The following is a 13,689-nucleotide window of genomic DNA, read 5'->3' on the forward strand; positions in this document are numbered from 1 at the left end:
ATGTGTGAAGCCCATTTCTGGTGTCCCCCGCTGTGATATTGCTGGAATATTGCTAAAAGAGGCGTAAAACCATACTCACTCACTCACTCACTCTAAGTCCCAACAGTGCACAACATGTTGCGATGAAATTATAACATCTATCCTTGGAATAAGTTTGGAGGGTATTTGTCAACTTCTTTTTGAAAACCTATGTGTTTTGATCACTAATTTTAAACAACTCAAGACTATGGGTATTCTAATGTTGAACTTTGGTAATATTTGTTACATATGTAACAACCTGTGACAACTTTTCGGAATGTTCAAAGATAGCGGACCTTCGTACCCTGTGTGGTTTCGCGTTGCAAGAGAGCATCGTTTGTCCTATATAATTTTCTCAAACCCGTAATCAATAAGGCATGGCACCTGGCGCCGTACACTTATAGTGTACAATAATTGTGTGTGATTGTTTAATCAATGTCACGTGTGTATGTTGCATCAATAACATGGGGGGTATTATCTTTGATAAATGGAGTAATTAGCCATAACCTTGACGAACATTATTGGCCCGGTACGGCCCCGACTTTTAGATGATACCCCCAAAAAGCCAAGCGCGACTCCAGCACATGTATATATTCTTAGATCGATACATCTATATCAGCAGTCAAATTGAAACCTGACAGGTTTGCCCAGCTGTTAACAGAGTAGTCTAAAAACGCCCCTCACTGGAAAGCTTTTGTTTACAATTATTTTCGTTCTTCACTGTCTACAAAGTATATTTTTCACTTGGGCCTTTCAGTCACCCTTCTCTGGGTGGAACAGCAGTGTCATTTCCCCGTCTTCATCTGCACATTCCTGTTATATACAATGTCATATCAATGTCAGTTTAATGACAGTCTATCATGTGAATCGGCAGTAACTGACACCAGTTATTGACTTAAGATACGGGACCAAATGCAGCGCATAGTCACAGAAACGAAACTGAAAGTAGAACGGATTCGTGTATAGATAGAACTCTATCTGCCACGTAGCGGATAAATGCAACTAAATACGGCTTACGTCATGGAAGTTTCTGCGTTCGTTTACAAGCATATAAAAGTGGGGCGGTCAAAAACCATCAGACACACGGACAAGAGTAGCCGTACACATAAGACTTTACAGCGACAGGTAGGTCACAGCAACACTCGTTCCTCGACACTTGTGTTCCTGACACCACCGGAAGTCGTATCGGTACACAAATATACGTATATAATCGATAGGTTTCTCGGCAGTATAAAGCCAACGGATAAAAACGATATCCGTTTGGGCAAGAGGTATATACACTATATACGTCTTTGGATGGCGTCATATGCGGATAGAGATGCAAAGTTGTGACAACTTTCAGTGTTTATAAATATTGCCCTTGTCATTCCGCGATCGAGTCAGAACTAACCATTGGGAATCTGGAGGAACGACAGGGATAATTGGTTAAACAGGTTTCAGTTGTAACTATGTTGGCTACTGTCATTGTCAGACTGACATATCATTAACTCTATGACATAATATATATGAATTTCTTTCAGAGATTTTTACATTGACGTGTAACAACATGTTGCGGACGTACGTCGTATGTTATCTGCTCCTCATCAGTTCCCTGGGAGTCAGTGACAAAGGTAAGTGAACCACCACTACCACTTGTCATGTTCAGGTATGAAGCAGCCATCAAACGGGACTGCGTGGATGTTTTTGTTTCGGTATTTCTCAGGTTCACCAAGCATGTTTTCAAATATAACTTTCGGATACTTACTCCCGTAAAAAATAGCATATTAGTGATCACGGGTATCTGTCATTTATCAAATCACCAATGATATTCCAAAAACGTCGCCGATAACCCCAGAATAGATTAGTATGTTTTGGAAAACACAAACACGAACGCCGAAGTGAACTTTCCGCCATATTGGATAGTGTTTTACAAAATCCCGTTTCACGTATGCCGGTTTTGAGACACCTGTATCATCACGTACATTTCAAAGTCAGCTGCAATACATACACAGTGTAGCATTTTCTCCTATTTTTAGCTATCCTTTCATCTACTTGTTGCACAACTTGGCTTAACATTTTCAAAATATGCATGGGAAGACGTCGTATGAAGAATTGGGGAACTAAAAATAGATACATTGCAATGATTTGATATTTTCAACAGAAATTGCCAAAGTCTCCGTCCTGTGTGACGCCATTACTGATGCCAAATCACGCACATCGACAACGGTTTATCGCAATTTCTGACTATTTTCCTTGCTTAAAATGAAGGTCCAATGTCAAGGTCACCGTATAAATATCACAGGACTAGGTCAAAGTCAAGGTCATGAAATATCTATTTCAGAGGACGAGAAGAGTTTCTGGAATGACCCTTGGTGTTGGGGGCCTGCTGTAGTGGGTGGTGCTGTAGTAGGCGCGGTAGCGGCTCCTTTTGCCCCTGGGGCCGGGCTAGCAGGATTGGGGTTCACAGCGGCAGGGATCAAAGCAGGCTCTGTGGCAGCGGGTGCAATGTCTGCAGTGGCACAATCTGCATGTACCTTTGTTACATATGTCAGTGGAGTAGAAGTAAGAATATGCTCAGACCTGTTGTCTGTTATGAATTTCAGATGTTGCCAAGCTCAAAGCATTGAGTCTGATGCTGTTACAGATCTACGTCTATCTAAATGACCGCATAAAATGTGATACAAATAAGGAATGTGTAAACAAGACGTGTTATTTTCATCAGATAACAAATTATTTCTTATTACTTAATTGGAACAATTTATTTTATGCCTTGTCTCGGGGCGCTGGGGTCCATTTCTCACATGGGTACAGTGTGTGAAACCCAGTTATGATGTCCCCTAATTCAGATGGAATATTGCTTAATACTCCGTAAATCCCATATACCATCATTTTAGATTACTTAAGATCCTAATAATTTAAATAATATATATTATATTTAATATTCGATCTTCATTAATCAGTTAACAATTATCAACCATTTTCTTGCATTATATATACTTTCCTTTTCTCACAGGGGCTGCTGGTGTAGCCATCACCACGAAGGCGGCAATGGCCGTGGTTGGAGGAACCTTTGGCTACTTCAATAGCGGTTGCTCGGAGCCAAGTTGCGAAAATGAGAAAAATTGAAAAGAGAAGAAAATGACGATGCCAACTGATGGCGAGTCGCCAAAAAATATCCGTGTGGCTCAAGATCGCCCTAATACTAATTACTACTGCTTCTCAGAGATTTCGGAAACGGTATTGCATGTGATAATACCATTTTGATATAGGGGTGAAACCCCTAAAACCATGCACGTCAACATATCCAACTGTCAGGACATCTCAACAGCATGATAATAAATATTTTGAAATTTATAGTTGAGAGGATAGTACAGTGTTTGTCACATTTGGAAAAGTAACCCAAGGGTGAGACATATGTCTGACATTCATGTCTTACTTGTCTGGTATAAGCAGTTGTCATGGACTCTTTGTTGTAAATTACACGTAGAAATACTTATTCAGAACCAAAGTTAAGCTTAATTGATCATTTATTGAAAGTTGGTGTTTTTTTGTGTGCTTATATACAATAAAGAAGTTGACATCCACACTTTGTGTTTATACCACGGGCGCTTTGGAGGCACGAATCGCTCAGAGTAAGCAACTGAATCACTCATCCTGGGGTTAGCAACAGCTTGAAGCGCTTGCGCACTCTTCCAAAATGGCGACGCAACTTCCGCTTGGTTGCCTTGCCCCTAATGAAGAACGTTATAGAAGAGGCTCAATGGCGAGCTGATGAAATTATGACTACTTTGAAAATGTGGAGCAGACTTTGTTTGCTGGGAGGTCAGCTGCTTTTGCCCATTTCCCAGTTTATCCAGTCACGGTTTCTTGTTCCGCTGTCGAATTTAGCCATTTTGGTTTTAAGAACGAAGCGACCTCGGCCAGAGCTTGGTCGTGGGCCGAAGTGGCTGAAAGTTAGCCTCCCTTATAAGGCGAATCGCTGTCATACATCGCTTGCAAGCGATTGGCGCTTTGCAACGCACCCCACTTCTCCATCCTTATCAAAGACTTCTAAGTTGCCCACTGATTGGATGTAACGGTGCGAGGAAGTTTGAAAGTTTAGCCTGACGATGACGTCATATGTCGGCACTGGTACTACGGAAGTGTACCACATGTACTCCGTAGACACGTTGGTTTGTTGTTCAACGCCGCACTCAGCAATATTCCAGCTATATGACGGCGGTCTGTAAATATTCGAGTCTGGACCAGCCAATCCAGTGACTAACATCCAAAGCATCGATCTACGCAATTGGTATATGAAGACATGCATCAACAAAGTCAGCGAGCCTGACCACCCGATCCCGTTAGTCGCCTCTTGTGACAAGCATAGTCGCCTGTTACGGCAAGCATGGGTTGCTGATGACATTTTCTACCTTCACGGGTGGTATCCAAATATGTAACCAAGGTTCCTTTTCGTTCATGAATCGTCACAACCCTATAGCATACTGTTGAAGAAGGCGTAACTCTAAGTCTTATTCTGTGAATATGTTATACATTATATGCCAACAAACAAATTGTTTAGTCACAGTCCTACACTTACCGTATCCTTATTTTCTAAGTTTCAAAATAACACAGCAGTTATTGTGATGAAAAGTCATTTCTTCGTGCGTGGACATGCAGCCTCCAAAAAAGCGTACATTTAAGGGCGTAAATAATAGACCAATAATAAGTGTTTAAACACGAATTCATTCGAGTTTTAAAATGAATTCTAAGCAGAATCTTGAGATAAGTTTGACATTTAACAGTGCAGCGAGATATACGCCACTTCTACTCCGTCCATGGAGACTGGAATTAACGCGCACCAAAAACTCGTGCAACGGAAGTGGGACTCGATTGGTTGAACTCGAAACCATGACATCACGTGACAATGCCGTCTAGAAATATACAACGTGAAATATACAAGGCATCAATCCGATTAGTCTAAACGATGAAGCCAGTGACTGCGGCGGTGGGTAGCCTAGTGGATAAAGCATCGACTCGTCACGCCGAAGGCCAAATTTCGATTCCCAAAATGGATGCAATGCGTAAAGTGTTTAAATAATGGGTGGCATGTGGCCCATGGTTGCTCTATATGCAATGAGGGGGCGGCGGGGTAGCCTAGTGGTCAAAGCGTTCGCTTGTCACGCCGAATACCCGGGTTCGATTCCCCACATGGGTACAATGTGTGAAGCCCATTTCTGGTGTCCCCCGCCGTGATATTGCTGGAATATTGCTAAAGCGGCGTAAAACCAATCTCACTCACTCACTCACATATAGGGGGTATATATTTTTATTTACTGAGCAATAACGAGTTCCTATGGTTCCGCACTGCTTGAGAATATCTGTGGTCACATTCAGGGTGAGTCATCATAGAAATGCATGGTCCGTTTTAATTACTGGATAAATGAACATTAAACAAAACATAAAAATCTTACACAAAATCATCCAATCACAGCTGCCAGATGATTCAGTCTGCACTGAAGGCTGATTCTTGTGCTGTGTTTGTTATGGGTTTGAGAAAATGACATGGAGACATGGAGATGAGTAATCGTTGGAAAGACGTAAGCAAAACTTTAAAAGAAACTTTATCTTTGTCTCACACATGTATAATGGAATGTGCACATACGATATATATAAATAATTATGAATTATTATTTTTTTTAAATTTCCTAACTGTAAATTATTTGTTATGGGTTTGAGAAAAGGACATGGGGACATGGGAATGAGTAATCGTTGGAAGGACGTAAATGAATTTTAAAAGAGAACAGTCAAGTCTCGTTAATCCGACAATCGGTTTTATCCGACACAAATGATTGGAACCGATTTAATCAGTGCTATTTAGACTCGTTAATCCGACAATCTCGCACCCCGACTCCGACACACCTAATTATAATGGTATAATGGTATGTGTCAATACAAAATAGATAAATAATTATGAAAATATCTTTGAAAAGAACGTAACTGTAAATTATTACACTAAAAAGGTTTGTGTTCGTTGCGGAAACTGATCGGAGGAAGAACATCACATGGAGATGAGTAAACGTTGGAAAGATGAAAACAAACTTTTAAAAGAAACTAATATCTTTGTCTCACACATGTATAGTGGCGTGTCACATACGAAATACATACATTATTTTGAGAATATTTATTGTAAATTATTACACTGAAACATTTATATTTGTCTCAGACAATGATCGAAGTGGACAAGGTCTGTCACGGGAAAAGGCAGGAAACGTTGACCAAGTTTCCGCGAAGGACAGCGTGAATAATTGTGTCAGACTACAGGACTAATCATACAGTGTCCTTAGCATTTGGAAGGTAACTCTTATAGGGAAGTATAGTTCATGGTTATCTAAAAAATACACACTCACAACGTTGCGGGTGTAAAATTTTAACAATATTTGCATGCCTCCATTGATCTCGTTACATTAAACACGTTTATAGTATTCAGCAACAATCATAACAGGGAGCCACGTCCTGCCCTGGTTTACCTGCCCTAGAGCGCTTGCGCTTCTCGCCTGCAGCCGCTAGGAGGCGAAGAGCAGGGTATACAAGTCTAGCTCTATCCGACCTCTATTTCCCCACACAGCATTTTGCTGCTGTGAAACGTTGACCCATTCCGTAAAGCGGGTCTGCCTGTCGAGAGGGTGGGAGACAGGTCTACAGGATATCGCTATGCGGGAACCACTGATCCAGTTTCCGTGTAGCGAGATATTAGCACTTTTGGACTGTGTGAATAATTGACGTGTCATTCTAAGGAATAAACATATTACGATTTGGGAGGTAACTCTCAGAGAAGTACGGTTCATGGTTAAAAATAAACAAACGCGTTCACACAGTGGTGGGTTCAGTTTTAACACTATCTGTATATCTCTTCATGTGCAGATCTACTTCATTATGAAATAATACTTTACTTTGAAAGATTAGAAATGTGATACATCTTCTCCAGTGGCATTTTCATCGACGACGGCGATGCACCATCACCAGCATATGCATTCTATAGTTCGTCTCTTTGTACTGTAATCTATTTTCTCAGCGATCCTTTCCAGAACGATTTCATGCTTCTTAATTCTAATTTTCAATTAGAAAGAAACATTGTTCAAGTGAAGCTTTGCGATATAGACTTTATGAATTGAAATTGCTCTTCCTACCATACGGATCGAATCACTCATTAAATCTTGATGTGGCCGACCTGTCGGCCCCTTAAAAAATTGTACTTGTCTCCCCCCTCATTTTAGATCAGAGATTAACAGGGCAATTACCACTTACCTGGTAATTATTCATTTAAGTAGTGACGGCTTACTTAGTCAGTATTGCCTTTAGAACCAACTGACTGCTATTCTACTTAAGAAGTCAAAGTTACTATGTAACATGTTTCTGGGGATCAAGGAAATATATCCAGATCATCGGTTGCCTAGGTAACAGGTTCTTTCACTCTGTAGTTATTACTTTGACTCCGAAAACCAAATAAACCTTGAAAACACTTTACACCAATAAAATCACCAATTAAATTAAAAGACCTTCAACTACACATATCTATCTAACTTATAAAGATGATTAATCTTGCAACCTTATAAGGATGGGCCGTGTTGGAATATGACAGAGGAAGCTTTACACAGAAACAATCGTGCTCCTGCACGTGCACTGACGCTAGTACACCACCATGTTGATTACGTCATCGCACCGCACTTGTTGCTGTCACTGACGACGATGTACCAGACTACTTTGATGTCGTAGCATCGATCTGACATTCTGCCCAGCTGATTTAGTGCTGATTTAAGACCCTCTGCTGGATCGTCCATCTATCACAGACAGCATATGCGTACAAAATGATAGGTCCTTTTCGTGGATTATACATTGATTTATGATTTTGTTTTGTTGTGACGTTGTGTCCGATATGCCACCAGTGTATGTAAATATTCCCACAATCTGCTCAGGGAGATTATATAAAGATGTAGACTCCCTGAACAGCTGATCGCTTACCAAAAAATGGTAAATTGGCGAAATGTTCTCTCATATATCAATATGTCATGCGCCGTAATTCGTAGTGCTCTAATTGTAATTCTCGATTACAAATTTGAAACCTGTGCAAAAGAACATTCTGGAATGGCTAATAGATGGTCTAGATTGTATGGATTCAGTCGTTAAACACGTAACTATCGTTCGGAGTTAAAGTTTTCGAGGTTGCATGATCAGAAATCCCATTCCGACTGTCACTTTCATAATCTGGTAAGCGATGTTCTGATTGGTCGGATGAAAGGTCGTCCTGACGTGACCCCTAATTGGATGTCCTCAGATCTTTGTTTTATAAAGATGTATTTATAAAAATGTGTTTATGAAAGTGTAATTTCATATGACATGGGTTTATCGCCGGAACGGTTTGAGAGTTGTGCCAACGTGCGTGTATGTTGTTCATGTTATACCGTATTTGGAACTATCACCGAGCGAGTTGGTCATGTGACAAGGTGTGTTTCGTACATGAAAATAAACTGTTTTTGGATGGTTTCAGCTTGAATCTGATTCTCATTCCATGTTGGTACTTACCATTGCACCAGTGTGAAGTTATGCCATGTGTTTCAATTCTAAACTTTACTGTTTGAATACATCAGGTCACAAAATAGAGCAGTGTATATGAAATTCTACCATGACACTGATGAATGCTTGATTCTGATTGGTTAAAAAGAGGTTTCCTTTTTGCTACGGAAACCATTTTCAAAAATATTAAGCCTTTTCACATAAAAAACGGGCATCCATAGCCTACGTATCGATTCATAAAAAAATATCTGCCGATTGTTCAACCCCACGTGAACTGTTAAACGTAACTATATTTCCTCTGTTATACGCTGGGTCTCAATTACAAGCCAGGTCAATACACACAGACTCAACGTCTTCCGCGAAATTAAAAGACGGCCTAGCGTCTAATAGAGGAAATACGGTAGCTTGATATCGGATGTTTTTGGCGTTCAAGGCCGCAACCCTGACTGTATTGATGATGACATTACAATTTTTAACGAAGGCGTATCTTTTGCATACAAATGAACGTTTATGAAACAATGAGAAAAAAATATAACATTATAAAACATGTTTGAATAAACTTATTCATGACAACATTTTGTTTTCAAACCTTTTTTATGATCGATATTCATTGCCATTTCCGTCACCCACCACCGTAAGGATTTGGCAGGAGGTGATTTGAAAGTCGATCAGAAAACACTCCTCCCTTCGAAAGGCGAAAACAATATCCCGACATCGCTGAAGTCACAGCACACTTGATCATAACAATTGCTCAAACTTGTTGAGAATCATTTCAGAACACGCACAATTGAGAAAACCATACACGAACCACTGTTTCTGGGTCTTAACTATCATATTAATTTTCGGCGAAATCTTGAAATTGACAGGTCCAATCAGACCCCTCGTGTCAAACTAGCCGTGTCAAGCGGCTGTTCATTCATACTCAGTTCCATTGGTAACCGTATTGTACCAGCAGGCTCGATCATTCCCGGTAAATCTACAGATTGATGTTGAACCACATCATCGACCGGGGTTGGCATCTTGCTTCTGAACTTGTTACGGAGAATGTAAACACAAGATTGTCAGCCATTGACAGTTGTGAGGTGTGAGTAACGATCATGTAGGTCAAGTTCTGCCACATCCAAGTTCGTGTTGGAGAGGAATTTATTTTCATTTTTTTAATTATTTACTGGGGGTAATTGCTCACTAATTAATAAGACTTACACTTGTAAATTAAATAGTAGAATGTTTATTCCTAACGTTTGTTTCGAAAAATGTATTTGTTTAGCATTTCAAAGACTGTTTCTACAACCTGCCACCCCTACAAAGGAAAAGGCATAATCGATTTCCAATAAATGACTTCTATAGCTGATTTCTAAGTCCAAAGGGGCGGTCGGGTAGCCTAGTGGTTAAAGCGTTCGCTCGTCACGCCGAAGACCCGGGTTCGATTCCAGACATGGGTACAATGTGTGAAGCCCATTTCTGGTGTCCCCCGCCGTGATATTGCTGGAATACTGCTAAAAGCGGCGTAAAACCACACTCACTCACTCACTCATTCTAAGTCCAAACAGTGCACAACATGTTGCGATGAAATTATAACATCTATCCTTGGAATAAGTTTGGAGGAGGGTATTTGTCAACTTCTTTTTGAAAACCTATGTGTTTTGATCACTAATTTTAAACAACTCAAGACTATGGGTATTCTAATGTTGAACTTTGGTAATATTTGTTACATATGTAACAACCTGTGACCACTTTTCGGAATGTTCAAAGATAGCGGACCTTCGTACCCTGTGTGGTTTCGCCATGCAAGAGAGCACCGTTTGCCCTATATACTTTTCTCAAACCGATAACCAATAAGGCATGGTACCTGGCGCTGTACACTTATAGTGTACAATATTTGTGTGTGATTGTTTAATCAATGTCACGTGTGTATGTTGCATCAGTAACATGGGGGGTATTATCTTTGATAAATGGAGTAATTAGCCATAACCTTGACGAACATTATTGGCCCGGTACGGCCCCGACTTTTGGATGATACCCCCAAAAAGCCAAGCGCGACTTCAGCATATGTATATATTCTTAGATCGATACATCTATATCAGCAGTCAAATTGAAACCCGACAGGTTTGCCCAGCTGTTAACAGAGTAGTCTAAAAACGCCCCTCACTGGAAAGCTTTTGTTTACAATTATTTTCGTTCTTCACTGTCGACAAAGTATTTTTTTCACTTGGGCCTTTCAGTCACCCTTCTCTGGGTGGAACAGCAGTGTCATTTCCCCGTCTTCATCTGCACATTCCTGTTATATACAATGTCATATCAATGTCAGTTTAATGACAGTCTATCATGTGAATCGGCAGTGACTGACACCAGTTATTGACTCTTTAAGATACGGGACCAAATGCAGCACATAGTCACAGAAACGAAAGTGAAAGTAGAACGGATTCGTGTATAGATAGAACTCTTTCTGCCACGTAGCGCATAAATGCAACTAAATACGGCTTACGTCATGGAAGTTTCTGCGTTCGTTTACAAGCATATAAAAGTGGGGCGGTCAAAAACCATCAGACACACGGACAAGAGAAGCGGTACACATAACACTGTACAGCGACAGGTAGGTCACCGCAACACTCGTTCCTCGACACTTGTGTTCCTGACACCACCGGAAGTCGTATCGGTACACAAATGTACGTATATAATCGATAGGTTTCTCGGCAATATATAGCAAACGGATAAAAACGATATCCGTTTGGGCAAGAGGTATATACACTATATACGTCTTTGGGTGGCGTCATATGCGGATAGAGATGCAAAGTTGTGACAACTTACAGTGTTTATAAACACTGACCTTGTCATTCGGCGATCGAGTCAGAACTAACCATTGGGAATCTGGAGGAACGACAGGGATAATTGGTTAAACAGGTTTCAGTTGGAACTATGTTGGCTACCGTCATTGTCAGACTGACATATCATTTACTCTGTGACATAATATATATTAATGCGCACATTCCAGGAAAACATGCTATGTGTAGGTAATGTTTGTGAGCGATGGAAATAGATTGCCGAGTACAGAACTGAAGAATGACTTCCGCTTCCCCTGTCTTTCTTTCAGAGATTATTACATTGACGTGTAACAACATGTCGCAGAGGTACGTTGTATGTTATCTGCTCCTCATCAGTTCCCTGGGAGTCAGTGACAAAGGTAAGTGATCCACCACCACTACCACTTGTCATGTTCCGGTATGAAGCAGCCATCAAACGGGACTGCGTGGATGTTTTTGTTTCGGTATTTCTCAGGTTCACCAAGCATGTTTTCAAATCTAACTTTCGGATACTTACTCCCGTAAAAAATAGCATATTAGTGATCATGGGTATCTTTCTTTTATCAAATCACCAATGATATTCCAAAAACGTCGCCGATAACCCCAGAATAGATTAGTATGTTTTGGAAAATACACAAACACGAACGCTGAAGTGAACTTTCCGCCATATTGGATAGTGTTTTACAAAATCCCGTTTCACGTATGCCGGTTTTGAGACGCCTGTGTCATCACGTATATTTCAAAGTCAGCTGCGATACATACACAGTGTAGCATTTTCTCCTATTTTTAGCTATCCATTCATCTATTCGTTGCACAACTTGGCTTAACATTTTCAAAATATGCATGGGAAGACGTTGTATGAAGAATTGGGAAACTGAAAATAGATACATTGCAATGATTTGATATTTTCAACAGAAACTGCCAAAGGCTCCGTCCTGTGTGACGCCATTACTGATGCCAAATCACGCACATCGACAACGGTTTATCGCAATTTCTGACTATTTTCCTTGCTTAAAATGAAGGTCCAATGTCCACGTCACCGTATAAAAATCACAGGACTAGGTCAAAGTCAATGTCATGAAATATTTATTTCAGAGGACGAGAAGAGTTTCTGGAATGACCCTTGGTGTTGGAGGCCTGCTGTAGTCGGTGGTGCTGTAGTAGGCGCGGTAGCGGCTCCTTTTGCCCCTGGGGCCAGGCCAGCAGGATTGGGGTTCACAGCGGCAGGGATCAAAGCAGGCTCTCTGGCAGCGGGTGCAATGTCTGCAGTGGCACAATCTGCAGGTACCTTTGTTACATATGTCAGTGGAGTAGAAGTAAGAATATGCTCAGACCTGTTGTCTGTTATGAATTTCAGATGTTGCCAAGCTCAAAGCATTGAGTCTGATGCTGCTACCGATCTACGTCTATCTAAATGACCGCATAAAATGTGATACAAATAAGGAATGTGTAAACAAGACGTGTTATTTTCACCAGATAACAAATTATTTCTCCTTACTTAATTGTAACAATTGATTTTATGCCTTGTCTCGTGGCGCTGGGGTCCATTTCTCACATGGGTACAGTGTGTGAAACCCAGTTATGATGTCCCCTAATACAGATGGAATATTGCTTAATACTCCGTAAATTCCAAATACCATCATTTTAGATTACTTAAGATCCTAATTATTTAAATAATATATATTATATTTAATATTCGATTTTGATAAATCAGTTAACAATTATCAACCATTTTCTTGCATTATATATACTTTCCTTTTCTCACAGGGGCTGCTGGGGTAGCTGTCACCACGCAGGCAGCAATGGCCGTGGTTGGAGGAACCATTGGCTACTTCAATAGCGGTTGCTCGGAGCCAAGTTGCGAAAAGGAGAAAAATTGAAAAGAGATGAAAATGACGATTTCAACTGATGGCCAGTCGCAAAAAAATATCCGTGTGGCTCAAGATCGCCCTAATACTAATTACTACTGCTTCTCAGAGATTTCGGAAACGGTATTGCATGTGATAATACCATTTTGATATAGGGGTTAAACCCCTAAAACCATGCACGTCAACATATCCAACTGTCAGGACATCTCAACAGCATGATAATAAATATTTTGAAATTTATAGTTGAGAGGATAGTACAGTGTTTGTTACATTTGGATAAGTAACCCAAGGGTTAGACATATGCCTGACATTCATGTCTTACTTGTCTGGTATAAGCTGTTGTCATGGACTCTTTGTTGTAAATTACACGGAGAAATACTTATTCAGAACCAAAGTTAAGCTAAATTGATCATTTATTGAAAGTTGGTGTTTTTGTGTGTGCTTATCCACAATAAAGAAGTTGACATCCA

General features: G+C 40.4%; 1 protein-coding gene across 4 annotated transcripts; it reads left to right on the plus strand.

Moving 5' to 3' along the window:
* The first annotated feature begins 1,006 nt into the window (after positions 1–1,006).
* LOC125374620 (interferon alpha-inducible protein 27-like protein 2B) lies at positions 1,007–13,689 on the plus strand. 4 transcript variants are annotated; one of them, XM_048385592.1, is made up of 4 exons: positions 1,007–1,143; positions 1,539–1,628; positions 2,339–2,559; positions 13,119–13,234. In XM_048385592.1, exons 2-4 carry the CDS (start codon positions 1,565–1,567, stop codon positions 13,131–13,133), a joined length of 300 nt encoding a protein of 99 aa, XP_048241549.1. In that variant the 5' UTR covers positions 1,007–1,143; positions 1,539–1,564; the 3' UTR covers positions 13,134–13,234. The 4 variants fall into 4 exon arrangements, with proteins under 4 accessions (XP_048241549.1, XP_048241547.1, XP_048241550.1 ...); XM_048385590.1 differs by lacking the exons at positions 1,007–1,143; positions 1,539–1,628; positions 2,339–2,559 and adding exons at positions 11,035–11,143; positions 11,642–11,731; positions 12,447–12,635 and having other exon boundaries at positions 13,119–13,689; XM_048385593.1 differs by lacking the exons at positions 1,007–1,143; positions 1,539–1,628; positions 2,339–2,559 and adding exons at positions 11,035–11,143; positions 11,642–11,731; positions 12,447–12,667.

This window comes from Haliotis rufescens, unplaced genomic scaffold, assembly GCF_023055435.1.
Source record: "Haliotis rufescens isolate VD_foot unplaced genomic scaffold, xgHalRufe1.0.p SCAF_6, whole genome shotgun sequence".
Classification (NCBI taxonomy): Eukaryota; Metazoa; Mollusca; class Gastropoda; order Lepetellida; family Haliotidae; genus Haliotis; species Haliotis rufescens.

Excerpts from the sequence above, each read along its gene's own strand:
- LOC125374620 (XM_048385590.1), top strand. The coding sequence starts at position 11,668 with ATGTCGCAGAGGTACGTTGTATGTTATCTGCTCCTCATCAGTTCCCTG. Across the intron at positions 11,732-12,446 it reads CCTGGGAGTCAGTGACAAAG|AGGACGAGAAGAGTTTCTGG; the intron begins GTAAGTGATCCA and ends TATTTATTTCAG. Across the intron at positions 12,636-13,118 it reads TGCAGTGGCACAATCTGCAG|GGGCTGCTGGGGTAGCTGTC; the intron begins GTACCTTTGTTA and ends CTTTTCTCACAG.